We start from the raw sequence: 26,453 nt of genomic DNA, 5'->3' as shown, positions 1-26,453 counted from the left end.
CAGACGAGGAAGGAGACACCAGAGCAGGGCCTGGGAGTGAGCGAGAGTGGATGGGTGGGTGGAGTTGGTGGAGGTGGAGAGGCCTAGGCGGGTGATGCGTCTGCGTCTGCGTCTGCGTTCGTTGTGCGTCCTCTGTGACGGAAGGTACAGAGGAAGGAAGGAGTGCGTCTGCGTCTGAACTGTGTGTGAGACGGGAGTTGAGAGCTACTTGAGGGACAAATAGCTTTTCTGCAGGCTGCAGGTGACTTTTTGGAGGGATACTGCAAAGGTGCCAGGGGGGGATCAAGGGCCACTTATGTACGAGAAAGCAATGAGAGGGCAAGGCCGCCAAAAGCGTAGGTGGCCGGGAAGGGGGACCAGCAGGACAAGCACAGGACTAACCGAGGCGGTGGGAGGCAGAGGCACCTCAAACGGGTGATGATGATGGATGGCAAAGCTGGGAAAGGGAGGCGGGTTGGGTGGGTAGGCAGACAGGCAGGAAGTGGTAGCGTCACCCGCGACTGCCTCTCGACGGTTCACGGTTCACTGATTGCCCATCTGCCTTGTCGAGTGCGTGCTGGGACTGGGACTGGCCGGGATGGTCTGTCTGGGTTTTGGCCAGCCGGCGGTGTCGGGGACGCGTCAATGGGAAAGGGCGAGCGAGCAAGTGGAGTGGGGTTTGGAGTAAGTCGAGCGGGTGGATGTGGGCAAAAGCCTAAGGTACCTGCGGAACGCTCGCAGCCCACTGTGCCCGAGGGTCGCCGCCATCCACGGGCCATGGCCGCCTTCCCCAGGCAAGAAAAGAGAGGGGCAAGGAAGTGACTAGCGCGCTCCGGTTGGTTGGATGGCGATGGTCGCAGTTGGTTTACCCTTCCGAGAGCGCACCGAGAGAGAGGTACGTACTCCCTCACTCTCTTACCTCGCGGGAATGTGGATACCTTACCTAGGTAGGTAGGTAGGTACGGATACCGATTGCAACCTATTGCGTACGGTCGGTATCTGTACCTGTACAAATTATGATACTGCCGTTGATACGGTGTACACTCACTACCTATCCCCGTTCCTCTGATAAGTCAAGTCGAAACCCCCTCCTCTCTGCCGCTGCTTAGACGAGAGTGAGGAACTGCAAAACTTCTGCTTCGAGTTGGAACTCTAGAGTCGGTAGGGAGTGAAGCAGGAGGAGATGCAACAATACGGAAAGGAAAGGCTGGACTAAACATACGCTTGCAGAGTTGGCCGAGACACGCTAACGAAGGTCCACGTCGTCAAAGTGTCAGGTCTGCGTAGTGCCATCTACATCTTTGACAGTCGCACGCCGTCTCTGCTTAGCAACCAACCTTGTCCGGTTGCCGGCCTCGCCCTTCGGGAGGCACGACTGCTCACATGTCACCACAACGACGGGCAAGTCAGCAGCAAGCACAGCAGCCAGTTGACCAACCAGGCAGCATACGACACCTCAGCCCAGCTTCCTCCATTCGCTTTTCCCACCACCAATGCCGTCGCCACCGCGGGAGAGATGCGGCAATAAAGAAAGAAAGAAAAAATCATCGCCATAGAACAAGCTCGAAAGAGGCGGTCAGCAACCACTACGACGGGCGGAGACGACGCCGGCGGCGACAAGACAGCTAGCTACCCGAGCAGCTTACAATCCCATCAGTCAATGGAAGCTCCTCCAAGATTCTTCGCCCCCCCCCCCCCCCAAATCTCGACCCTGACTACGACGTACGAATGGCTTTCTCTGGATGAACCTGTCGAGTCATCGCATTCGCCTCCTTGTTCCGTCTATCCTCCCATTTGCAGGCAGCCAGACGAAAACCGCGACATTCATCCAGTTCGACTGCTTTCCTCCCGTGTCGTTGCCTCGACCTTTCCCCACCCCTCGACCACCCAGATTAGCACTCGCACACCCCCTGACTCCGACTCCCTTCTATCTACACCCGCTAGGACTACCCTGGGCGAAGGCGCAATAGCCACCGCTCATTGACGCATGACGAGGGACTGCCCTGCAAACACCAAACTTAGAATGAGGCGAGCTGGAACCTCGCCGTGAATTATACCTACCTACCTTACGGATGCTCACTTCGACCATGTAAAACCTCCATTGTACTCCGTAGTAGGCACTCATAGGGTTCGCTCGCCGGGTTGGCTCGGCATGATTACGACAGGCTCGGCTCATTAATCTTCGTGTCGCGTTCGCTTTCCTTTAAGTCGCATTCAATGTTCAAACGTGCCATGTCACTATGGTGGCTCGCACTTTGGACACTGTCGGCTTTAGGCCTCCATGCACCGAATCGCGATGCCGGAGCCCCAGCTTGCTGCATAGTTACATGGCCCGTCGGTCGGGCAATCAGCCATCCTCGTTCCGACAAGACGGGGTTTCTAACCCCGACTTCTCCGACGCGCAGTGGTGCCCAGTGCTGTGTCTGTCCTGGAGCCGAGCGTCTCGCATTTTACCATGCAAGTCTATACAAAATCCAGGTGCATCGCAGAAGGGAAGTGAACGACGAGACGAACATTGATTGCATTTGATGCGTTGTTCAACGCTTTGTAAACCCCAACCTCATGCAGCTACCGCATCTGGTCTTAGCGAGCCTGGCAGCGTGGTCGTCGGCCTTCATCTGCGTGGCAGGAAGGTCAGATCGGCGACACTGGACAGTCTGTTCGCTGGTCAGCCCGTTACCTGAGCCGTTTCCTTGTTCGAAGCAGCACCATTCCCTCAGTGGCACAGCACGCGCCATGGTAGCCTCAAAAAGCACGCAACCCTCTGGTATCCAGTCTTCCTGGACCATGCCGAAGACAATGAAGCAAGACGAGACAAAGGCCTGTGGTCAAACATGAAAAGCCCGGTCGCGCTTGACTCGTTCACGTGGACCTCTTTTGCGTTGCAGTGAGACAGCCTCCTCGAAGGCAATGGGCAAGAAAGTAGGAAACAGAAATGCATCCTGGGCTTGATAGGCCGTCTCCCAGCTCCTCATTCTGTAAGCGCTTGACTATCGGTTTTGTCGCCAAACTTGTCATGCGTTTCTCAAGCCATGGAGAATGACGGATGCCAACATGGCATCAAAACACCTCTGACACGCGTCCGCGGGATGTAAAGTGCGTCTGGTTTCTTGATGGCTGGTTTGTGATGAACAGCCACCACAAGGCTGCCGACCAAGGGGACGAAGTTCAGCAAGACAGCTCACCGTCTAATCAGGAGGAACCTGCGGCGGCGGCGAACCAGCCAGCGATAGAGCTCCGACAAAGGAAGGGAGGGGCAGCTCTCGGTGTGCAAGGCAAGTAAAAGTAAGTAGGCCGCAGCAAAGGCGATTCAGCCCAATTTGCCTTTTTGACTTTAGCCTCTTGGTAGGTTGGCTTTTCGATCGACGGATGGCGCGGACAGTGAACCCCGAGTGGTCGTTTCTCCAGGTCCGAGAGCGCTGGCTGCTTGCTTTCCAGACCCCCTCAACAACAGACGATTGGTTTATGGTTATCGCAACACTACGCTGCATACTACCTCTCTAGCCCCCACCTCAGCTTCTCAGCAATGCTAGTCATGCGAACTCAACCTACGCCTCTCCCAAGGTTCCCATCAAAAGTTAACCGCACCAAAGCTGTCACCCCCGCCAAGAAAGGATGCTCTGCCACTCGTATCACAAATGCTTTCTTCCATCTTGTAGGATCCAAGCATGATGTCGAGAAGTGGGCGGTCCTGGGAGTTGTCCCAAAAAGGCAACCCGGATAGAAGAGGCCCCTCTCCGGTCCCGAACCTCCAGTACTCCCGGATTGAAGCCGAGCTGCCGACCACCCTGCCTATTTCGACCTCGTCACTTCTGTCGTGCAGAAATACAACGGCGTCTCCCATCTTATAAACGCCCCACCGACCACCTCAACCATCCAATGTCCATACAAGGCGCAAAGGCTACGCCAAACAAGCAAGAAGCACAGACGACTGTAAACTTCCACGGTCGTCCCATCATGCAACCATCTGTGGCACTACCTCCGATGATGTGTACCTTGAAGCCTGGACCCGTGCGACATGCTCCCCGCACTCCTTCCTAGTGGCGGTGGTGGGCTCTCACATGGCGGAGCAATAAGCAGAAACAACAAAGGAGGGGCTCAGAATCTCACGTACGTCATGTTCCCCCCTCCACCGTGCCGGCGTCTTCTCACCTACCTAGACAAGCCAATGGCCAAGATGGAGACCACAAGTCGTCCGGTTCTCGACTGGCTTGTTTCAGGATTGCAGCCTTGGCAAAGGGCCACGGCATCTTATGGTGGCTACTATCCCAGGGACTGGATTGAAATACTCCTACCTTGTCTCGTGGCTGCTTCTGGACTCGTGTGTTCTTGTTACACAGAGAAGTGTTCAAGCCGTGTCGCACCTATGACCTGAATCGGGGAATAGGTCGATATAGGATATGCATGCCAGATACGAGACCAGGCACACGTTAACCCCCTTAAAACCAGGGAGCCGAGTCACCCTCATCCTCCGTCAATCGCCAGACCCTGTGCGGCGATATCCGGTTTGACGCGAAGCTGTCGTCTGTCAGACATACACCACACATCTGTGCGTTCCACTATTGAATATACCAATGCAGGATTGGTGAGTGTCAGAGAACAACGCCATTATGGTGCTTCGTATCTGCAGCCTTGCGCAAAAATGCTACGTAGTTCCTGTTGCCAACGGTCCCGACATCGATTGAACCTGCCATTGTCATTCCTACTACCGTCCAGGAGCTGCTCTCCAGCCACCAGATTCCCGTTCCTTGACAAAAACTTGTCGGTGAAAGAAGCCCCCCCTCTCCCTCATACGCCCCACGCACAAAGGAAAACGACCCAGAGAAGAAGGTATGTCAATGCGGGAGAGATCCGATGAAAGCTCCTTTCATCAAAAGCGGGATGTCGGCTCAGGCCGTCGGCTTCTAGCAGTCCCTGGGGAGCGAGTTGTTACCTATGCCTAGACGTGGATCTCAAGCCCCCTTTCCTTGTGCGGGTGTAGAAACTGCGGGTACCTCACTCCGAAGAATGGAGGCCGTCGGTCGTTGTTGAGTTCCGGAAGATTTCCCGAGAAGCTGACGGAGCGAGTCTCAATGGGCATCTCCTATAGAGCACGCTACCCGTATTTACGTATTAGAGAGCAAGCCATGCCCGCGGGGGGTTGTTGGCTGAGATGCCACAAAGAATCTCGTCACCGCTGAAGAAAGCCCGTACGTCTCTGGAAAGGCCGGAATGAGAGGTCGTCCCTCCGGGAGCGGTAGAAGCATTGCCGGCGCACAAGGAGGCCCAGGTGAACATCGTCGGGCCTAATGCCAACACCCACGGCGGCCGGCTCGGACGCCGTCGAGATATACCCGAGCCGGGTAGAAGGTGCCAACCGCTGGTGTCTGGCTGACTAACATAGCATATCCCATGTGTGTGCCGTGAACCACAGTTCCCCCATTTCCAAATTTGCATGATCAGGCCAGCTTTCGGTGGCTTCTCGTATCTGGGACGCGACTCCCTATCTTCTTGCGGCCAACTCTCCGATCCTCATCTGTCATCAGGACGGGTACGCTCCGTTCGTGGGGTCTCGTGACTACAGTACCGGCTCAAAAGTCTTGTTGCAGCAATAAAGATAACCCAAAGAAGAGTCGAAGAGAGGACCCCTTAATAGCTTGAGGTCACTTCACAGTGCGTCACCAAAGACCCTATGTCCTAACCACCTACTGTAGCTTTTGATTGGCTGTCATTATTGCTGTAGCAAGACTTTTGAGCCGGTACTGTATCACAGTGTCAATGGCGGAAGTCAGGGCCATAAGAGGGGCATCAGTGGGAATCCTTCCCCAGCGCAACTCCTCATGCGGCGATGTCAAGACGCCGGAGCAAAAGGCGCAATAGACGACAACGGCACCGTCCCATCTCTGGTCTACTACCGCCATCCGGCGGCGAAGTGTCCGTGGCTCCCATCACATTCATCGAATGGGGAGCATAAGGGAAGGGGAGAGGGGCAAACAGTGCAGACTAGATATCGTAGGGACCTCCAAGAACCTCCCCAACCAAGAGGTATCAACATAGATAGGAGACGTCATTTCTCTAGATAAAGTTTTTTTTTTCTTTTTCAAATTCTTCCAACAGCATCTCCTCCTCTCCTTTCTAGTACACTCCCCTTATCGAACCACCCTCAAGAAATCTCAACAAACCCATGCTGCTCGCCCTCTTCCTCCATCATACCCTTCTCCTACGCAACCCCCCTCCTCTCCCTCCCAAAGCAAAGGAACTCGAAAACTTTTCCATCACGCGAAAACACTTTCTCTACAGAACCACCAGCACGTGCAGCTGGACTACCCGGACAAGAAGCCCGAAGGAAGAAGAAAAGAAAAGAAAAGAAAAGAAAAGTCCTGAAACGTAAGTCGACAATAGAGAATGGACCTAGGCATAAGTAGGTTCATCATGACAAGGAAGAAAGCAGAACGTATGAAGCAGATATTTGGGAGAGGGACAGCAAAGCAGCTCGATGTAACCTCCTTAGCAATATCTGTAATGAGTAAAAGGAACGTCCAGGACCAACTTCGGCCCGTAATCGAGTGAGACAAGGGGTGGGTGTTGTTGGGAGAACATGCCGCTCAGGAGGAAAACCACCACCACACCTGGATAAGAACCTCGCCTGTGAAAGCCTCTCCCGGCCATCCCTCCCGGAACACCACATCTGTAAAACCGGAGCCTTCCATCAAATCAGACATGAGAAGTAGACAAAAGTCGCAGACGCCAAAACGCATAAACCCCCACCACCGAAAAGGAAAGCCTACAAGAGGGGCAGGACGGATAGAGACTTGTTGAAGGAACTTCTTGAATTCGAGAAAAAGGCGAAGCTGTAGAAACCACGAAGGGCTGGCTTGTCCCACGTTGTCGGCCGTCTTTCGCTGGCCCCTACGCCGCCCGCAGAACTCTCCCACCTCCGCTTCCCAGCACGTGCCTGCAGGCATAGCTGGGAAACAGGAGATAGCTGGAAAACCTCGACGATCCACAATAGCACCTCGCAAACCCATTCCACCTTAAACAATGTACCAACTCAACCCAGATCAAGTGTGCTCAGTCAGTCCTATCAATACTATAATCATAGAGTTCAAACACCGACAAGTTTTTTATGGATTTCCTCCTGTCCTTTGGCCCGACCAGACGTCCGACGAGAAGAGGGTATAGCGACGGCTAGACAGCCAACAATGAGAATTACAAGGATTATGGGGAAGGTTTGAGAGGTGTGGGGAAACCTTGAAAAGGCAGTTGCCCACAACCCTACTGCGAGTAGTACACCATTCCAGGGGCTGGTTGTTGGTAGTAGAACCCGTCGGGACTCGGCGTCACCATCCCGCCCATACCGCTGACACCAGGGCCAAACTGTGGAGGGGGTTGGTAGCCCTGGTAGGCGTTCATGGGTGGCATCTGAGTGGCATCGTAATAGTACACCATGCCATTGACCTCCTGGGCAACCAAGTTGGGCCCGGCAGGTACCTGTCCGTTTGCCTGGGCAGCCGCGGGGTCCGGCTGAGTCTGGTGAGGATAACCCTGACCCTGACCCGGCTGTCCCGAGGGGGCGAATGACGCAGCGGCGGCCGGCGGACCCATGTTGCTGTTGTACTGTCCGGGGTAATAGTACGGCGGCGGCGGAGGCGGCGGCGGCTGTTGCTGCTGCTGCTGCATCATGGGGTAGGGCTGGTTGTAAAAGCTCTGTTGCTGGAAGGTATTCGGCTGGAAAGGAGCAGCGTGGATCGCCCTCTCTGGGATTTGCGACAGAGGTGTGCCAGTGGAATGCTGCGTGGGATAAGATGGCTGCCGCGAGTGGGCGTCCTGAGGATGGCCATTGGAGACTTGAACGGGAACCTGCTGGTGGAATGCTTGCTGGAAAGCTTGCGGACCTTGATTGAGGGTTGGCGACTCGATGTTGGTGACCGATACGGCCTTTTGAGGGCGAGGCTGGTGCATGGGTATCTGGGTCTGACGGTTCTCCTGGAATGCAGGCTTCTGGGGCAATGGGTGCGTCTGCGGCTGCGGCAAATCATTGATGGACGTCTCGTTCTGCTGCATAGGCATGGGCATCGGCACAGGGTAGACATCCTGCCCCATGAACGGCTGGTTCGCAGGCGGCAGGCGAACGATGGGCCTGGGGTTATCGACGGGGATTGGAGCTCGCGACATGACAGACCCCGTGGGCGAGAACAAATAATCCCGCCCGTCCGGTGCCAGTGAAGAGCGCCTACTAAGGGCGACACTCGGGGAGTATGCACTGCCGTAGTAGCTTCCGCCGAAGACACTGGTCCGCCTAGAGAAACCGCCCATGGAGCCAAGACCAGAACGAGGCTTGCCCCGGGTCCGCTGCTGGTTGGGTCGCATCGCTCGGGGGATAAAGATGAAGGATCGGTCGACGGCGGGGAAGATGTATTTGGGCGGGTTGTCGGGCAAGGAGATGCGGACGGGCTTGTCACGACGAAGGGGCGGCCGGTGATCAGGAAGCTTGGTGTACTGCTTGACGGGCATTGCAAAAGCAGACGGAGCTTTATCGAGGACGGGAAGAGAGACCCTAACCTGCACGTTGCCGATGTGTCGCTCTGTAGACAATGTCCTGTTGATGGGAGTGGGGTTCGACGGGCAGGTCGGGATGAAACCATTGCCGTTGGCCGGGCCTTCAGTATCGACGGGCAGATGCCTGGGTTGTCTCGATGGCGGCGGTTCGGCGACGACCTCGTGCATATCATGTGCCCACTGGCCACTCGTCAGGGGATCAGTAGGATTGTGCAGTTGGCTGCTCGGGTTAGCCGGATGACGACGAGAAGGCTCTTGTTGGGCGTACTTCATCGGTGCGTAGGGGCCCCCGATGCCTCCGCCACGGCCACGTCCTCGGCCTCTCCCGAAAGGCCGGAAGCCGTTGGCAGAGGGTCCGGCATGGCGGTGGTCGTGCATGAAGAAGGCCCCTCTGTTGGGGACGAAGGCAGGGTCCTCGTCCCTTCTCCGCTTGTATTCTTCGTGTTCCCGGCGACGACGTTCATTGACAGGCTCTGCCAAGCGTGACGAGTGGGAGCTCACGACGAGAGGTGCAGACGACTTGGGAGGGGATGCAGCGGCATCGGCTTGTCCTTGTTGAGCGGGCTCGGGGCGGTCGCTGATGGATAGGCCCTGGAGCATCTCATCGGCATCGGACGTGACCTTGTCGATCATCTGGGAGCCCAAGGCCGAAGCGCTCCGGACGGCAGGCTTCACATTTCCATTTCCATTTCCATGTCCAGCTGCCTTTCGAGGGTTGGGGGCGACGGGGGAGGCCTCATCGATATTGCTTGTGTCGCTGTCGTTGCCATGGTCGTGGTCATCGCTGACGATGGAACCCTCGGTCAGAGAGTCATCATCGAGATCGAGCTGGTCGGGTCCACCTTCTCCATCCTCCTCGTCCTCGATGCGTCTTCTATGACCAATCTTTCTGCGTCGGGGGGCGGCCATGGTGAAGCTTGCTGTGAGCTAGCTGCCTGAACCTTTTTTCTCGGGTTGATGAGCCGGCAGGGGGCGGGCGATGCTCAAATTGACGACGACGGAGAGGGCAGGCTCGAGGAGCTGAGGAAGCGGATGGGTGTCGAGGCAATCATGCGATGCTTGGCCGGGGGTCGGCTGAATGGAAGAGATGGAAAAGCAAATACCGCTCTGCGGTAGGTTAAGAATGAGGGCGATGGAGCAAACAGACGGCCAACAAAGGCGTATTAAATAAAATACAACGGCGGAAGCAGTAGCAGCAGCAGCAGCAGCAGCACAGCTTCGTTGTGCAGTGGTGGGGAGAGCAGAGCAGCAGAGCAAAAAAACCGCAATGCCGTGCACTAGCTGAGCTTGAACCCGCGTCGTCTCCTCTGACCTCTCTGCTTCTAATGAAAGAGCAGACGAAGGGGAAGTCTGGGATATGAGGAGGAGGAGGGCTTGGGGTGCGAGGAGGAATCGCAGGGGGGTGGAGAGATGGTGATGGTGATAGAAAGGGAAGGGAGGGAATTCGGCCAGACGACGTAAAAGACAAGACGGACGGATGACGGAGACGGGGCCACCTCGCAGACACCAGTCCGACTCAGGAGGAGGAGCAACAGCGGTAGCGGCAACAAGAGGGACGGGATTGTGGTGTTATTTTTATTTTATTTTTATTTTTCGCTTCTTGATTTATTGCTTCCCCCTGGCCCGTGGCTGGAGGAGCTGCTGAGGCACACACACACACGCACGCACCACCACCACCACCACCACCACCACCACCACCACCACCACAAGCACCACAAGCACGCCAACGCCAACGCCCGCTGTGTTGGCCGGTTGGGCGCCCGTGTTCCCTTCCCCTCCCCCCAAATTTCAAACCCTCCCAGTAGATTCTCAGCCAGTAGGATGCCCTCCTTGAACCGGCTCACCGGCGTGCGACGCTGTTTTGGGGCCTGGACCGGCTGGCCGTGCCCGCTGTGAAGAGTAGAACAGCCCACTAAAGAAGAAGAAGAAAAATTCCCGCCCTCTCCTCCTTGCAGAGAGCTCTGAACAGAATCTTGGGACCTTCCGGCCTGACTTGACTTCCAATAATAACCTCTCTACCAATCCGGGGTCATCACGGAGCTCGGCAGTCCCACTTTTTGATTTATTTCGTCAAATGCAGGCTCAACTCGTCCATCATATCATCATCTATGTACGGAGTAATGCTGTAGATATGCTATAGGTAGTGCAATTGTTTGTCTTCTTTTCTTTTCTTTTCTTTCCCCCCCTTGCACATACATGCATCCTCAGCGTCCAAATGGGATTCCCACCGATCTGGGTAGGATCTGTCTTGACTTTTTTTGTCATACGATGTGTTAACCTACCAGCCAGCGTTCCCACCAATACTGATGCCGCGCCTGTGGCCTGACATTTATCAATTTTCAGGATGATGCCGTATCAAGTCCCAGACGCTGGGACGGTCCAGGATCAGGCAGGCCGGCACCAAACCCTGTTTGCCGTGCTCACCATGTTTCTCGCCATCCTCGGGATGGGATGAAAACTATTCAGTCGGGATCGAACAAACCTAGACCAGAGCCCAGAACCGAGGATACCAATCCGCCGTTATCATCGACGGGCGGCGACCCTATTCGCCATGGCGATCAACAGAGGAAGATTTTAAATGTTCAAGGGCCCCGAGGCTCTTTTATGAAATTGAGTCTATGGAGGGCAGCATTCTTCGTAAGCTTGGCAAAACCTTAAGGTCCCATCCACAGAGTATACAGGACATTCCCAATAGTAGTGGTCCGTCAGTCATGCCACTTCACATTTGCGACTACGACACAAGCATACAGACAGACGAGCGTGTGTATATAACAAGGGTGAAGTGTTGGGCATCTCGGGACTACACACACAAGCTGCTCCTCGTAGGGGTTATCCACCCACTGTATTATTTCCTACCCAGAACAAACCACTAACTGGCACTTACACATGTCGAGATATTCTGAAAATATCTAAAACAAGGACATGCTATTGCCGAGGTCAGAGTCTCCATATCCGGCGCCTTCCGGTCCTTGCAATACTCACCCGCATGAGCAGCCGGCGATGTATTGGGCGTGCAAAACGGTTGCTGAAATGTGTATTCGTCATCATAAAAGGCGATGTTTCCATCTACACCAGCTGGGATACACCTTAAAATCTGGTCTGATAACTCGGAATCAAACCGTCCGCCTCAACTTGATCCCAGGCATCCAAGTGTTCGACATTTCACTACCCCGATTTCAGGACGATGAAGGTTGAAGATTCTGCGTCTTCTCGATTTTAGGCACACATCCGAATCTCGTATTTCCTTGGTCCCAAATCTACCGCAAGTTAGCATCATCTCATCACACTATACTCACGTTCATCAACAAAACTTACTGCATAAATTGACTTCAGGAACGCATCTCCTAGGATGTCGAATTTGTTGGAGCCTCTTGACTGCACGCCTCCGTACCAGAACCCGTCGCTAGCTGGTGCAAACGCCAGGTCCTCCTTCTGGATCACAAACTCCTTGTCACCGACAGCAACCTTGAACTCGGGCATGTCCTCCGCCTTGATGCTGGTCGGGAACACGTAGCCCTGCTGTTGTTCGTCGTACTTGGAGCCGGGAATCGCGTCGTACAAGGCCTGGCATACCTCGTCCGAGACGAGGGCCAAAGTCGTTCCAGTGTCCGCGATGGCCTTGTTTCCGCTCTGCGCGACAGCCTTGCCGTTGACGCTTGCTGATTCCGAGGAGAACATCCAGAACCCCTGCGTGTTGTCGATATCGACCCAATGGATATCCTCACCGGAAGCCTCAACGAGCTCCGTGTCGATCCACCCAAACGTGTAAAACGACCGCGGCTTGCTTTCATCGCGCTCGCTGTAGAACGCTGACGTAAACAGCTCTGCGTCCTTGGGGATATCGCTCTCCGCGATCATGTTGTCGACTGCCGTGGCCTGTGGGTCCCGGGCGCCACCTTTGTTTTGCACCGTGTTGATGGAGCTGAAGGCGAGGCCAAGGAGACCGTCACCTGTTCCCTGTGAGAACTGCGGGGCAAGATGCGCAGCGAGCTCGGTGACCTGGTTTTTGACCGTCAGCCCGCCGAGGACAAGGTTGTCGGTACCGCAGTCGCCCGACGCCGAGCTGCCATCGCCGTACGAAATCTTCCACGTCTTGCCCTCTAGCTTCTTGAAAGTTGAGGACTTGGAGGGATCGAACACGTTATGGTTGCGTTGGAGGGAACTGCTGAGCTCCTTTGAGAACACCTAGTATAGTATTAGTGACCGACGGGAAGGGGCACATTGATCAGAGTATTACCCAGAGATCGGAGGACCCCGTGTCAAAGTCCAGCTTGAACTTCTGCGGGGGTGTTCCGATAGAAACCTCGCAGAGATACATGGAGTCATACTGCTGGTCCTCGGCGGTGACTTCTCCGTGCTGGTCACCCTCGGTCTTTTTAACCAGAACCTTGCTCATGGAGACTCGACCGCCTACTGGCGCGTTGAAACCAGGGGCGGCAAGTCCCCTTTGGGCCATTCTTCGTGTCTGGACATATGGTCCAGGCTTCGTCGGCTCAAACTTGAACTTGTTCAGAAGATGGACATAAGACTTTCTGCCATGGCGGTTGTAGTTTTTGTTTGGCACCACAGGAATCTTTGCGAGACCATTGTCCGCCTTGAACTTGGCTTGGGCTTGAAAAAATGCTTGCATTTTGGATCCGTGATTTGATTAAACCCAAGTTGCGTGGGTGGTAGCAAATTGTTGGGGCTGTTAGTCGAGAAGAGCTGAGCTCTCGAGCTGGCGGGTTCAGAACGACGACTAAATACCTGTTCGTTTTGGTAAGAGAAGCGGGAATGACGTCTCGGAAGACCGACATCAGATGAATCTGGGATGTTGGAAATCAATGCGTGATAGCCGCAAGTAAGCCTACTTGACAAGCGCTTGTAGAGAGATAAGGAGGAGCTGTCACTTAGGAGGTGGGGCGGCAATCATGCTCTGGCATCTCGAAGGCCATATCAAAAGCTGTTGTTTCGCTGAGGACGGTTCAGCTGAACAGGACCGGGATCAAGCTGTATCTTGTCATGGGAGGACCTCATGCCGGCAGTTGAAGTGTAACAGCCTGGAGTCAGATAGGGGAGGTGGGGCGTTGCAACTGCAAGCTTGAAACGGATCTTCGCGACAGCGCTTAGGACCTTTAGCCTGTGTCCTCGAGCTTTCGTGAGGGGGATGATAATGATTTGGACCTCGGCCCAGCCTGATGAGGCAGTTGGGAAAGAAGCAGAGGGGGTGTCCAATTCGCTGGCGGGGTCTACGTTGAACCGATTCAAGCTAAATAATGAGATGAATGCTGCTTCGATGAGCGAGTCGAAGTGACGCTATCGACTCCCTGCGAGGCAGATTTGCAAACTTCAAGATCCTCCAATTTGCAGCATTGTTCGGTTGAACTCTATGGGTTGGCACGTTCAAAGTATTGCCAGAAAGTTACAATATCTACATAGTACATTGTATGGTTTTCATCTGAGCGATTTGGTATGAAGGAGCAAATCAGCCAAGAGATGAGGTCTATGATGTAAGGGACGGCTGCACGGTGACTGGAGGACAGGGGTGAGCTTAGCGGGCCATGTCCCGTCTTGGCGTCGATCGACTCCAGACTCTTGAATACCCTGCAAGAGCGCGTTACAAGGGCTGGGAAGAATACGAGGTCTTCCGTTGACGCCGAGGTATCCTGTTTGCTACTGGTTACATATTCTTTTATTCCGGCTTGCCATGACAGTGATATTTGTCGCACTCGATTGGAGAGCTGATAGCAAGAGAAAAGGGTGTGTGACGTAGATGTGGTGCTAAGTCAGGTTCGCACGACCCGTGGCTGGCGATAACGAAGTGACCTCTCTATTGAAAAACCGCCAGCTTCGACGAGCAGATAGCCAACAGTACATGACTTGAAGTCAATCATACTAGAACAGGCTCGCAAGACTTTTGCCATCTGGGATTCAATTTTTTTTGGTAGGGTTAAGCTGGACCTTTCCAAAGGTGAAACCGCGGACACCATTGCTGAGCCAGCATGGCTCTCCATCCACAACGCTGCCGGCTGTGACCTCCTCCTCCACAGCCAGACAGCTACCCAAGTTAGTCCAGATCCAATCTATCATATCGAGGCATATTGAATACAGAGCCCACGACTCACCGTTCAAGGGCCCATCTGCGGGTGGTCCCGTCTTGCCCGCCGCTGCCATTCTCCGGGATGTATTCGGTAGATACCGGTGGAGTGACCCACCGGCCATTTCTCCAGAAGAATGGAGTGGTCAAGCTGCCCTCCATGATGTTGCCACTCTTCGAGTTGACGAGGAGCACTTCCTTGCGATCTGTTAGGGCGATACTCTCGCGGTCTCGCGCGGTGTCATACATGGCCCGCTTTGTTGTCTTGTAGTGGGTGTACTCTGATTGTGGAGTCTCCGTTTTGTCAATCACCACCTCCATGGGGGAATCCTGTGACGGATCTCCAGCCTGCCGGGAACTTCCCGGCGACGGGAGCCGCTGCGGGAAAAGGTTCCCCAGAGGAACCGCGGGAACGCTTGATGCTTCGCAGCTGAGACTCCCTTCCGAGGTCAGTATGACCTTGACTCTCAGAGCACTTTCCTTCCCGTGCTGGGCCAAGAAAGACTCAATCGCCTCAGTTAGCCTTTGGAGACCGGCCGCGCCCCGGAGAGTCTCAATGGCAGGGGTCCAATTCCAGTAAGTGGCAGCTCGCAGCATCCGATCCCGGTGAAGATCCAGCATGTAAAAGGAGGAGGTCATTCTGGCGTTCCACCCCGCATTGTCGAGGTGTCTCTTGGGTACAGTGAGAAGCTCTGGGTCATATCGCAGAGACGTGAATAGCTGGAAGTCTTCGTTAGGCATCGTGACAAAGAGCCGTCGTAGAGGCAACACTGGATGATATTGCAGACTGATAAGTAGCAGGAAGTTCTTATGGCGGACGATGGCCTGATAGCCAAGAGGGGAGAGGTAATGTTTCAGCCGTGATAGCGGTTCGGAGCTTTTTCAAGATTCGGATCAGAGAGGCAGGTTTATGAATTCAAGATGTGAAACCTAGAAGAGATAATGCAGTTGTCGCTTCAGGTTCGAAGGATTCACCGAGTAAACAACGGTTGATGACAATTAAAGCCCTCCATGCGGGAAAAATGTTGCGCCAGAAAGATCTGCCGCGGTGATTACATAATGAAGACACACTGCTTGATGCCTGCAACTCTCGATAGTCGTCTTGCCTTACACCTGATCAAGAACAACAATGCCGTAAGCTTATGGGACAACAGACCACATGCGCCAATTTTATGTCATGACAGGCCCTTTTCCCTTGGACATTGCGAGAATTCATGAAGACCACACCTGAGCCGGAGGTAAATTTGATACGTGAGGGGGCATGTGAAGGCCATGTCGTTGCTTGGAAACCCAGCGTCAAAACACTGACCAGCAGAAGAAAAGTAAGCCTGCCCGGATTATTACTATATTGAGTAATATCCTGTCCTTCGTTCGAATTAATCGGTGTATCAATGTCGGGTCCACATCACATAACGATATGTGAAGATATTCAAATGCTATATATGGGGTGTGACTGCAACGTCCAATATCCTGAGCCCTTCTACGAGCAATTAGTCACGATAAGGTTGCCAGTTCAGTTGATCAGCCCCAATCTAGACTTAACCCGATTTATTCGTAGCCCGATTGGCCCCAACAACAAAGTTCAGAAGAAGGGAGTGTGCGTCTGGCGTACGAGTAACACCTGGCATAGCCGAGAAAGCTATGTAATTGCCGAGTTTATTGTCGAGATTAGTCCTCATGTCGAAAGTTTTATCCTTCCTCAGTTCAGCGATGCAGAGTTGATAGAACCGTGATGAGAGATGCAGTGATAAATAGAAAACCATTTGTCCTAGCTGCCTGTTTCTTCCATGGGTTTCCATCTCTTGTTGCCTACTCTGCTATCAACAACCCTGTCGTTGTTTTGTTATGCCACAGTAGTATTGGGAAAAGGCACGTCAGTCGACGATTGGCGTTTGTCTTGACGTTGGTATGATGTACCGAATCGCGGCGACTAAGAGTGCCGAGCAAGCAAAATAAGATAATCAAGACTAGCATCTTGCATGCAGCCAGGTTTGGGTTTGTTTTGTTTCGTTTCGTTTGAATATCAAGTGAATCACGACTCGACTCGTTCTGAGTGCAAACATAGCATCTCGGGCACTTGCAAATGTTGAATTAGAGAGAACCGAAGGGAGGGCGAGAATTTGGTGCTATGTAAAACCGAAAACTCTGGTTCGCCATGGCAATGTCAGCTAGAAGGACCGCTAGTTAAGAGGTACCTACCTACCTTATACCTACAGGTACCCTGACAAAGTACCTGCACACTCCGATCACGCTATGGCTGACCAACACATCCCTGCTTCGAGGACGTCGTGGACCCTCTTTGGTTACGTAGTGTGCAGATTTTAGATGGCCATCCCTTGCGACTCCACTCTAAAATCGCCTGACGCAAGCTGATTTGGTGAATGACAGCAAGCTGACCAGAGACAACTGCCCGGAAAAACTCCTCACGAGCTTCCCCGTCGCGCAATAATTTTTCGTCTGCGGCTACTGCTCGGAAGCTCCTGGCCCAGCGCATCCGTAACAGCAACACCGCCTAAACCCTCTACATCATCGACCGAGCTGGTCTGCCCATTAATTCCCTTCCTTTCGACCCTGCGACTTTTCTTCCAGTAACCCTCTTGATACCTTGCTTCTCGTTGACCAATTGCTTCGGCCAATTGCTAAAATGTCGAATCCTCTGCCGTCCGTGCCTCCCATGGCCAGTCCTCCGACTGTCATTCCCGTTGATTCGTCTTCTGGCCTCTGGGATCGGATCACCACCTGGGCAGCGGATAACAAGGCCGTTGTCTACACTGCCGCCGGTGTCGCCGTCGTCGCTACTGGCGCCGGTGTCATCTACTTCCTCAACAGCGACTCCGTACGTCATTCATTCCATCTCCTTTCCGCGATGCCTGTCGTCATGCGATTCAATTTTTTTTAGCTGTTGTTACCGAGATCTTAGCGCACCTTGCCAGCGCTGGATCGTTCTCCGCAAGATTGAAACTAACGACTACTACGAATGCAGAAGAAGGAGTCGACACCAAAGCTGAGCAAGAAGGAGAGGAGGAAAAGAAAGGAGGCCGAACGGAAGGCTGCCGAGACAGAGAAGCAGCCCACATCTACAGAGGCTGCAGCTCCTACGCAACCCAAGGCCGCTGCCGTCGAGTCCGCCGATGAACTTCCCGAGATCGATGAGACCACCGTTGCGAGCTTCACCGCGGACCAGCGAGAGCGGTACGCCGCCAAGCTGAAGGACGTGGGTAACCAGGCCTACGGCAGCAAGGACTACAACAAAGCCATCGAACTTTACTCGAAGGCGATCCTCTGCAAAGCTAATCCCATCTTTTACTCTAACCGTGCCGCCTGCTACAATGCTTTGGGCAACTGGGACAAGGTTGTCGAAGACACGACCGCCGCCATCAACCTCGACCCTGAATACGTCAAGGCCCTGAACCGTCGAGCCAATGCCTACGAGCACCTCAAAATGTACAGCGAGGCCCTGCTCGATTTCACGGCCTCCTGTATCATCGACAGCTTCAAGAACGAGAGCAGCGCACAGGCTGTCGAACGTCTGCTCAAGAAGTTCGCCGAGCAGAAGGCCCAGGAGATGATGGCCGACCGTCCAAGCAAGCTACCCAGCCACACCTTTGTCGGCAACTATCTCCAGAGCTTCCGCGTCAAGCCTCGCCCGGCCGGTCTGGAGGACTCTGCTATTCTGTCCGAGGACACCGGCAAGGGTCAGTTGCAGCTCGGCTTGAGGGCCTTGGAGAAGAAGACTGGCGACGGCTACGAGGAGGCGAGAGCCGCCTTCGAGAAGGCCCTGGAGCTGGGCGAACTCGGCGAGTTCGAGGCTCTGGCCTACAACCTCCGCGGCACTTTCAGCTGCCTGCTCGGAAAGCACGACGACGCCATGGCTGACCTGTCCAAGAGCATCGAGTTGGACCCCTCGATGACCCAGAGCTACATCAAGCGCGCCAGCATGAACCTCGAGCTCGGCGCCCCCGAGAAGGCCGCCGAGGACTTTGAGAAGGCCATGGAGCACAACAGCGAGGATCCCGATATTTACTACCACCGCGCCCAGCTGCACTTCATCAAGGGCGAGTTCTCGGACGCCGCTAAGGACTACCAGAAGTCGATTGATTTGGATCGCGACTTCATCTTCTCCCACATCCAGCTTGGTGTCACCCAGTACAAGATGGGTTCTATCGCATCGTCCATGTCGACCTTCCGTCGCTGCATCAAGAACTTCAAGGAGGTCCCCGATGTCTACAACTACTACGGTGAGTTGCTCCTCGACCAGGGTAACTTCCAGGAGGCCATCGAGAAGTTCGACAGCGCCATCGACATGGAGTCCAAGACGAAGCCCATGGCCATGAACGTTCTTCCTCTTATCAACAAGGCCCTCACCCTCTTCCAGTGGAAGCAGGACTTTGGCGAGGCCGAGAAACTGTGCCAGAAGGCGCTCATCAGTAAGTGAAATATAGGCTTCCCGCTTGAATTCTACCACTAATCTCGGGGCAGTTGATCCCGAATGCGACATTGCTGTTGCGACCATGGCCCAGCTCCTGTTGCAGCAAGGCAAAGTCACTGAGGCGCTCAAGTACTTCGAGCGTGCCGCAGAGCTCGCTCGTACCGAGGGCGAAATCGTCAACGCTCTGTCCTACGCCGAGGCGACGCGCACGCAGCTTCAGGTACAGGAGAAGTACCCGAAGCTTGCGGCCAAGCTCCAGGGCATCGGCCCAGGTGGCATGCCCCGGTAAATGACTCATCAAGGTAAGAAGCAGCAAATAAAACTCACCCACTGTTGTCGTGTAAGAAGAGCGAAACACAGCTCCAAAGTACAGGGTGGAGCGGGTAGCCTGGACGATTGGTGTCCCGGTTGGTAATAGGGGAAAATATCAGAGCGGGCAAGTCGCCCGTTCGCTGTGCTGTGTGTTTTTTTGTTGGCTGGGCGAAGGGGGAGCTTTGGGATAGGAAGGAGAGTGAAGGGCTACAAACGGCAGGGGAGGCATGGGTCGAACCCTTTACGTTGTAAATACACCGACTTCTCTCACTTTACGTATATTGGTGAGAGCATTGTAGAACTAGTCCATTGTCATTTGTAACCATTTCCACCCTCTCCATTTCTCTTAGCTCTCTAGGGCGTATTCTGTGTTCAGCAAGCATCTCCCGCTTTGAATGTCTTGGGTGTCTAAGAATGGCAATGAGAGCGTGACGCAAGATCAGGCGGAACGACAGCTTCCCTTGCTCATCGATTCGGCTTGCCGCCGGCCTTCCTGGATAAATACACCCTAGGTAAGTAAGTATGCTTCTGCGCGCTGCTTCCTTCCCAATCCTGCGTATAACAGGCCCCTTCTCAAGGCAAATACCACATACTACTTACTTGCCTTAGTACTTGCCTTTCTGCATGTCTTCTATATCTATCCCGACTCACATGGATCCCTCCGGAGGATGGCTTCACCCGAACTGGCAAAAAGGGAAGAGTGGACGATCTGGGAATCGAACCCAGGACCTACCGCAAGTCATGAACCATGCTAAGCGGTCATTATACCACTAAACCAATCGCCCCAGTTGTCGTGATCTAGCCCGGACTTGAACCGGAGACCTTCAGTGTGTTGCAGCCGTGTCCGAGGTGAATCGTGACGGAGGTTGTTAGACTGACGTGATAACCAACTACACCACCAGACCCGTACTTGTTGGAAGACGTGAGCAGGGGCAGACAGTTATGACACGGGGACAACGGGGTCCGCTGGTCTCTAGGGCAGGCAGGGCTTGGGGGAAAGGGGGGGGGGGGGGGGGGTTAGCGGGTCGAGTGCGGATGGAGATTCTTGCATGTGAGAGTGTGAGAAGTGGCATCGTGAGTGCAAATTTGTGTTAGTGGGGAAGGAGGACCTCGCAGAGGACCGGGGTGGGGGCCGGACCAAACTGGGGGGCCTAAGCTCGAGCCTAGGCCGGCCGTATTCCTCGCATGGCTGCCATGGCTCGAGGAAGGGGATATGTTGATAGCCAGGGCCGGTGGGCCGGGATGCGGTGTAGGTTTTGGGGGGGGTAAAAAACGGGTTCACTAGGGAGCTCTCAGAGACAAGGGCTTGGTAGGACCACGAATATAGTGATGCAAGTTCGTAGCTAGGTAGTCGCTATTGTGCGATACGTACAAGGAAATAATACCGGCTTCCCTTCCTCCCCGTCCGTCCCTTCTCATCCAATGAACGAGGGGAAGGAAACGCCCTGAATAAGTACAGGTATAAGGTATAGCCCCCCCCGATTTGTCTGATCGTATGAAGAGTATGCATACATAAGTCAATCATTGATGGGGAATCAAGGAGCTCGCCGCGTACTAAGACGCGGTGAAGTCGTGGCTAAGTCGTGGCTTCGTCGAAGGTGGGCGAAATTTTGTGTGCGCATGTCCTAATTAGTGCCTCCCTCCCGTCGGAGCCATCGTCATGAAATCTAAATATTCTCCGTGCTTCTCTTTCGAATTGCTGTCCCTTTCCGTCATGCTGGAGTGGGTCGAGACCCGGCTCCGTCCTCAGATTACTTTCTCCTGGTTGTCACGATGCCAATCTCGAAGAGTGGTCACGCGGCAACCTGCTTATTGGCCAGTAGCCTTTTCGTTAGCATTCCTGGTCAAGGTGATACCCAGACCGACGCCCAGTGCGATGGCGATGATGATGAGCACGACAACGAGCAGGCACCACCACTTGAGCTTTCTGCGCCTCCTGGCGTGCTTGTTGGCAGTTGCAACCTCTTCGTTGCCCTTTTGGATGTTTTCGACAGTCTGCTGGGCATTCTGCTCGGCGGCTTCGACGACAGGCTCCTGGGCCTCGACAAGCGTGGCCATTTCTTGGTAGAGCGTAGCCAATTCGATGAGCGTCTTCTCAATGCGCTGCAGTTCGTTGTGACGGGCCCTGACATTACCCAGGATGGAGTTGGCCTGACCTGTCCGGTTTGATTTGAGCTGTTGGCGATATCAGCACAGCGACGTCGGCGAGCCGAGAAATTCGGCCAAACGGGGCACTCTTAAGCTTACCGCTTCCTGGAAGACACCTTCATTGCCCCAGTCCATCTGCGTCGCCTCCTCGACCTCGGCTTCCGTCGCCTCCGGGTGGACAATACGGAACTGGCGGGCGATCTGGTCGCGGTAACGGCGCTGGTAGTCCTGCTCAATCTGCTGGTACTTTGTGAGTTCGGACTTGAAGGTGTTCTTTAGCGAGTTGAGCTGGGCGGTCTTTGTCGCGCGCGACCCGTCCCGTGTTTTGGCCAGGTCCTTTTCGAGGGCCTTGATGCCGTCCTTGACAGCCGTGTTGCGCAGTTGGGTCGCAGAGACGGCCTGCTCAAGCTGGTAGCTGGCGCTGTTGTCGGGAGAGGAGAGTGAACGCTGGTGCAGTTGGGCAATGTTCTCGATATCAGAAGTGAGGCCCTGGATCTCCGAGCGCAGGTATTGCACGCGCTGGAGGAAGTCTTGCTGGCTCATGACTATAGGCGCGGGCTGCTCGGCGTACTTGTCCGTCTCTCCGTAAGGCTGCATTTCGTACTGGCCTTGGCCATATTGCGGCTATTACAAGCGTCAGCAATGCGACATGGAATTTGCGCTTTCACGCCGGAGCAAGACAGTGAGCAATTGAGAGGGGGACATACCTGCTGGTTGTCGTAGCCATACCCGCCCTCAGCCTGGGGGCCTTGGGCGTAGGGGTTTTGGTTATACTGTTGGTATGACATCTTGATTTAGAAGCTACTATCGATACGATAGTAGACAGCGCGTTTCAAGCCGCCCCAGCTTGATTGCCGATGTGTGAATGAATTGGGAGGATTTGGGCCTCTCGTGAGGGTGTGTTATGGTGGTGCGAAAAAGAGGATATTTTGGCCGATGTCTGGTCGCCTGGTTAAACGACGTTGGACTTCGGGGCGCTGACAGGAACCGGGAAGCGCTGGAAAGACGCTGGAAAGACAGTGAGTATGGACCCAATCAGGAACTGGGACCAGTCAGAGCGGATGCTCCGGGCTGTGTTCGCGGTTGGATGGAGGCGCTCGTGAACGGGCGCAAGTGGGTAAGGTTGGCCGATCTGCTTTCCGGGGTCCCTACACTAGGTACTTTTTCTTTCCCACCTGAGAGAAACAAGCCTGACGGGAGGGAAACAAACAATCAAACAAAACAAACAAGCCTCGGAAACGAAACCCCTTTCTGAGCTGAGACGCTTTTTAATGCACCTCATATACGCTTCCCAGTATTTTTGGTGGGAGAGCAAGTCGGTCAGAGACGGACGTGATGAAAGCGAAGGCAGGGTCAGTGACATCAGAGCATGTTGTAACGACGGGCGGGGCGAAAGTTATTATTATACAAAATGTACACGAGACGCATTGCTTTTTCATCTCTGTTGCGGTGTCCGTAGGGGCCCCTTAGTGTCTCACGCACCTGGCTTAGTCCGACGGCGGTACGGGAGGCTGGCTCGGTCCCCTCGCATCTCACCTTGGTCCGCATGTGCTGTCTTCCCTCTCTCCCGCTTGGGAGCTTGCCCAGCCACCTCGCTGCCGAACAGGTGACGAATGACAGCTTTGTCAAACGGTGGTGGAGCTTGAGATGGACTGAGTGGCGGCGGTGGCACATGTGATCGCCAATCCCGCTGAAAAATAAAAACAAAAAACAGCCACCATGAACGGGTTTGCGGCCTCCGATGCTCGCGGTTTTGTGTTCTTCGTCAACGAATCGACTGTCGCCTTGCCGCCTAACGGTGCAAGGTGCAAAGAGCTCATTGCTCCTTCGCCAAGCTCACGGCTGCGGAAAGCTTCGCCATCTTGTGGCTCAGCGTACGTATCGCCCATTCTGCTTATCCTCAGCGATCTAAGCCCCCCAGTTCTCGCGCAATAATAGCATGCAGTGAGGGCAGGGTATACACGCACTCCCATGACAATTACCCACATCGCCTTGCTTCCGTCCCAGACCGAAAGACATAACCTTACACTCACACGAGGCCACCATTGTGTTGCGCGCATGGTGGGGCACTTGAACAGGTGATTCTCAAGCAGTCCGCTGGATCATTTCATTATCCCATGTTTAACTTTGTCCATGGAGAGCTTGGGTAGCCACCGCGAACACTAGCTGCAACTCATTGAACATTGCCCATTGGTTCGTGATGGCCGTCGCCCAAAAGCCCATCCAACTGTTTCTCTGTAACGATAGGTAGCCTCGGATTTGCCCAACCATGCTGAACGAGGTAGAACAAAGCATGCGTCAAATCGGGTCTAAGCACGGTGAGAATCACATAAAACTCAATCTATACGGAGTAGACAAGATGCATAAGTAGTTTTCTGTCGTCATTTGAAGTACCTAGCCACAAGTCGACCTCATTAGCTAGATCTGACCATGGCCACGGCTGACACCCCAAGCCACAATATGAATGTGGCTGGAGGCTGGGACTAGGTGGGGTGGTTTGGAGAGGCGGCTTCGGCTTATCGATAAGGAAAAAGTTTGGGCGGGTTGGCGGACGATAGATCGCGAACTCCATCACTTCATACCGCACCGCCGTCCAACCAACCGCCCAAGCTTTGCTGCAGCAGATCTACGTTTTCAATAATTTACGAGCCTCCATATCTCAGAAAAACCGAAACGTTCTCAACGGCTTCGCGACGGCACTTAGCGAACTCGATCCTAACGACACTCAGCAACACCGTTCACGATGATTCGCAAACAGGCGCGACAGCGCCGCGACTATCTCTACAGGAAGGCGCAGATGCTGAAAGACGCAGAAACCAGCGAGAAGCGTGCCAAGTTGCGTTCCGCACTCGCCGCCGGAAAACCGCTCGATCCCGAAATCGCACGAGACAAGACGCTTCGCAAGGATTTCCAGTATGATCAGGCCAAGCCAGAGCTTAGTGTACAGGAGGAGATGGATTTGGACGACGAGTACTCAATGCTGAGCGGCATTTCAGAGCCCAGAGTCCTCGTCACGACCTCGAGAGATTGTTCCAGCCGCCTCGCCGCTTTTTCGAAGGAAATAAGGTTGCTCCTGCCGTATGTGAACCGTTCGCCTCTATCCTTGGTTTCGCCAAGCTGACCCAAAGTCATGTAGGACATCCGTACGCCTCAATCGTGGAAACCTGATTCTCCCAGATTTAGTGCAGTCTTGCAAATCCAACGCATTGACTGACCTCGTCCTACTACACGAACATCGCGGAAATCCCACAGCACTGACAGTAAGTGTGCTGCGTCTGCTGAACCGTTCATGGGCTCACTGTAGACTAGATCAGTCACTTGCCACACGGGCCGACTGTCAGCTTCAGTCTGCACAACGTAGTTCTCCGTAAGTTCGTCCTCTCAGATCATGATTCAAGAATACACGAGTTCCACGAAAGAGGAAATGATATTGGCCTTATCCTCTGCCAGCTGCTCTTAGTCTATTCCCTAGGTTTCCGATGGTTGCACATGAGTCTAGTCAGAGTATCCCGATATATAGGCATAGGCGACTACTTTCAAGTGAAAGTTGTTTTCTTTTTTTAACCGGTTCGGTGGATTTTGATCGTTCGCGTGGGCACTCAAAAACAAGAAGTGACGGCTAACTCGGAGCAGGTCACGACATTCCTGGAAGCATTCGGGGCAGTGTTTCTGAAGCATACCCCCACTTGATCTTTGAGGGATTCAAGAGGTATTTATCAGCCCAAGACTGATTTCGGCCGTCACTAACCGTCTTCAAAGCCGCTTGGGTCAAAGGATAGTAAAAGTCCTGAAGCATCTTTTCCCTCCGCGCGATCCGATTACCACCAAGGCGAAGATCGGAAATCGTGTTGTAACCTTCATGAACAATGGTGAGTTTTCTTCCCAAGGCGTTTGCAAGCAATTTGAGCCGATCGAGCTAATCATGTATCTGGTGCGACAGAGGATAGTATCGAAGTGAGACAGTAAGCTACTTCTTCTGCCATGACGCAACCAGATCATTGCTGACTGTGGTAGCCACGTGTTTGTCCGAACCTCATATGACTCGGTCGAGCTTGCTGAGGTTGGACCGCGTATGACTATGAGGCCATTCGAAATTCGCGGTGGTACCCTCGAAAACAAAGACGGAGACGTCGAGTGGCATCTGACACATTACACCCGCACTGGCAGAAAGAAGGAGTATTTGTAGGAGAGTACTCATGATTGAAAGTCGCGTTAGAAGGTGCAGAAGCCCGGCGTATCGCTATCGCATGGAATCGTGCCTGTCGATAGACGGCGCAATCAACAGCCATGTGCGATGATCCAGCAACAACCGCGGTGAGGGGCCATTAATGGGATTCCAGAGGGAACACTTGGAGCCATAGGCACCCAGGCTCCCAAAGATTTACCACACCCGCCGTTACCGGTTTGCCCTTTGAGGGGAGGGGTATCAAGAGTTGCGTATCCGTGGAGATGCCATGAAATGGAATATACGCAGACGGCATTGAAGATATTAAAGGTAGAAGCCTACGGGTCTTTGGGATCGCAAGGGGTAGTCCAAGCCATGGACACCAGCCAGTCTGGCAGAACTCGGGGTATTTCCAAGAAGCAGAGAAGCTGTTATCGCTTTAGTGCGTTCATTGTACTGTAATTGTGGCAAATCACTTGCTAGCCCCAATTCTGGCAGTAGTTCTCGTTCTTTGAGAAAATTGATTTAAGAGATGCAATTGTGAAATGACCAAGCTGGCTGCCACTCAATACGCACATAGTTTGAGGAACTGCGAATCTTTAGTGCAGGGTTGGCTGTTACAAGGAGCCTGCCGGCTAACCAGTACCTTTTCGCGACGAGAATCCGCATGACGGCGTTGTAGCAATAGCAGTCAAGGAGGGGTTGCTGTAGGAGTCCGAGCCACATTTGGGTGTGTGCTGTGTAAACCAAAATAGGTGTTGTGGTCTGGGCTTTGTCAACTGGGATACTCCGACCTGGCCCGCTTA

The 26,453-nt window shown here is 53.9% G+C and overlaps 6 protein-coding genes and 2 non-coding genes across 8 annotated transcripts; 2 read left to right on the top strand and 6 right to left on the bottom strand.

The window, feature by feature from the left end:
- Window positions 1-7,233: 7,233 nt before the first annotated feature.
- GLRG_10194 (uncharacterized protein) lies at window positions 7,234-9,426 on the bottom strand (the record flags this gene model as incomplete). The annotated part of the gene is made up of 1 exon (XM_008100879.1): window positions 7,234-9,426. The coding sequence occupies one exon, from the start codon at window positions 9,424-9,426 to the stop codon at window positions 7,234-7,236; it is 2,193 nt and encodes a 730-aa protein (XP_008099070.1).
- A 2,267-nt stretch (window positions 9,427-11,693) lies between these two features.
- On the bottom strand, window positions 11,694-13,147 carry GLRG_10193 (eukaryotic aspartyl protease; the record flags this gene model as incomplete). Its single annotated transcript, XM_008100878.1, has 3 exons — window positions 11,694-11,774; window positions 11,833-12,702; window positions 12,755-13,147. The coding sequence occupies 3 exons, from the start codon at window positions 13,145-13,147 to the stop codon at window positions 11,694-11,696; spliced, it is 1,344 nt and encodes a 447-aa protein (XP_008099069.1).
- A 1,280-nt stretch (window positions 13,148-14,427) lies between these two features.
- GLRG_10192 (aminodeoxychorismate lyase) lies at window positions 14,428-15,334 on the bottom strand (the record flags this gene model as incomplete). Its single annotated transcript, XM_008100877.1, has 2 exons — window positions 14,428-14,554; window positions 14,622-15,334. The coding sequence occupies 2 exons, from the start codon at window positions 15,332-15,334 to the stop codon at window positions 14,428-14,430; spliced, it is 840 nt and encodes a 279-aa protein (XP_008099068.1).
- A 1,903-nt stretch (window positions 15,335-17,237) lies between these two features.
- GLRG_10191 (import receptor) lies at window positions 17,238-19,311 on the top strand (the record flags this gene model as incomplete). Its single annotated transcript, XM_008100876.1, has 3 exons — window positions 17,238-17,429; window positions 17,577-19,020; window positions 19,073-19,311. 3 exons carry the CDS (start codon window positions 17,238-17,240, stop codon window positions 19,309-19,311), a joined length of 1,875 nt encoding a protein of 624 aa, XP_008099067.1.
- Window positions 19,312-20,035: 724 nt separating this feature from the next.
- GLRG_13257 lies at window positions 20,036-20,119 on the bottom strand. Its single transcript has one exon. It is a non-coding gene; the product is annotated as a tRNA-Ala (tRNA).
- Window positions 20,120-20,128: 9 nt separating this feature from the next.
- Window positions 20,129-20,239, bottom strand: GLRG_13256. The gene has a single exon. It is a non-coding gene; the product is annotated as a tRNA-Val (tRNA).
- A 904-nt stretch (window positions 20,240-21,143) lies between these two features.
- Window positions 21,144-22,270, bottom strand: GLRG_10190 (SNARE domain-containing protein; the record flags this gene model as incomplete). Its single annotated transcript, XM_008100875.1, has 3 exons — window positions 21,144-21,509; window positions 21,582-22,106; window positions 22,190-22,270. 3 exons carry the CDS (start codon window positions 22,268-22,270, stop codon window positions 21,144-21,146), a joined length of 972 nt encoding a protein of 323 aa, XP_008099066.1.
- A 1,955-nt stretch (window positions 22,271-24,225) lies between these two features.
- GLRG_10189 (brix domain-containing protein) lies at window positions 24,226-25,668 on the top strand (the record flags this gene model as incomplete). The annotated part of the gene is made up of 7 exons (XM_008100874.1): window positions 24,226-24,560; window positions 24,619-24,742; window positions 24,792-24,849; window positions 25,116-25,191; window positions 25,242-25,351; window positions 25,423-25,444; window positions 25,497-25,668. The coding sequence occupies 7 exons, from the start codon at window positions 24,226-24,228 to the stop codon at window positions 25,666-25,668; spliced, it is 897 nt and encodes a 298-aa protein (XP_008099065.1).
- Window positions 25,669-26,453: the final 785 nt, after the last annotated feature.

Source organism: Colletotrichum graminicola (genome assembly GCF_000149035.1).
Source record: "Colletotrichum graminicola M1.001 genomic scaffold supercont1.57, whole genome shotgun sequence".
Classification (NCBI taxonomy): domain Eukaryota; kingdom Fungi; phylum Ascomycota; class Sordariomycetes; order Glomerellales; family Glomerellaceae; genus Colletotrichum; species Colletotrichum graminicola.
The sequence above is the reverse complement of the archived record's forward strand: the minus strand, read 5'-3'. Positions and strand labels throughout refer to the sequence as shown.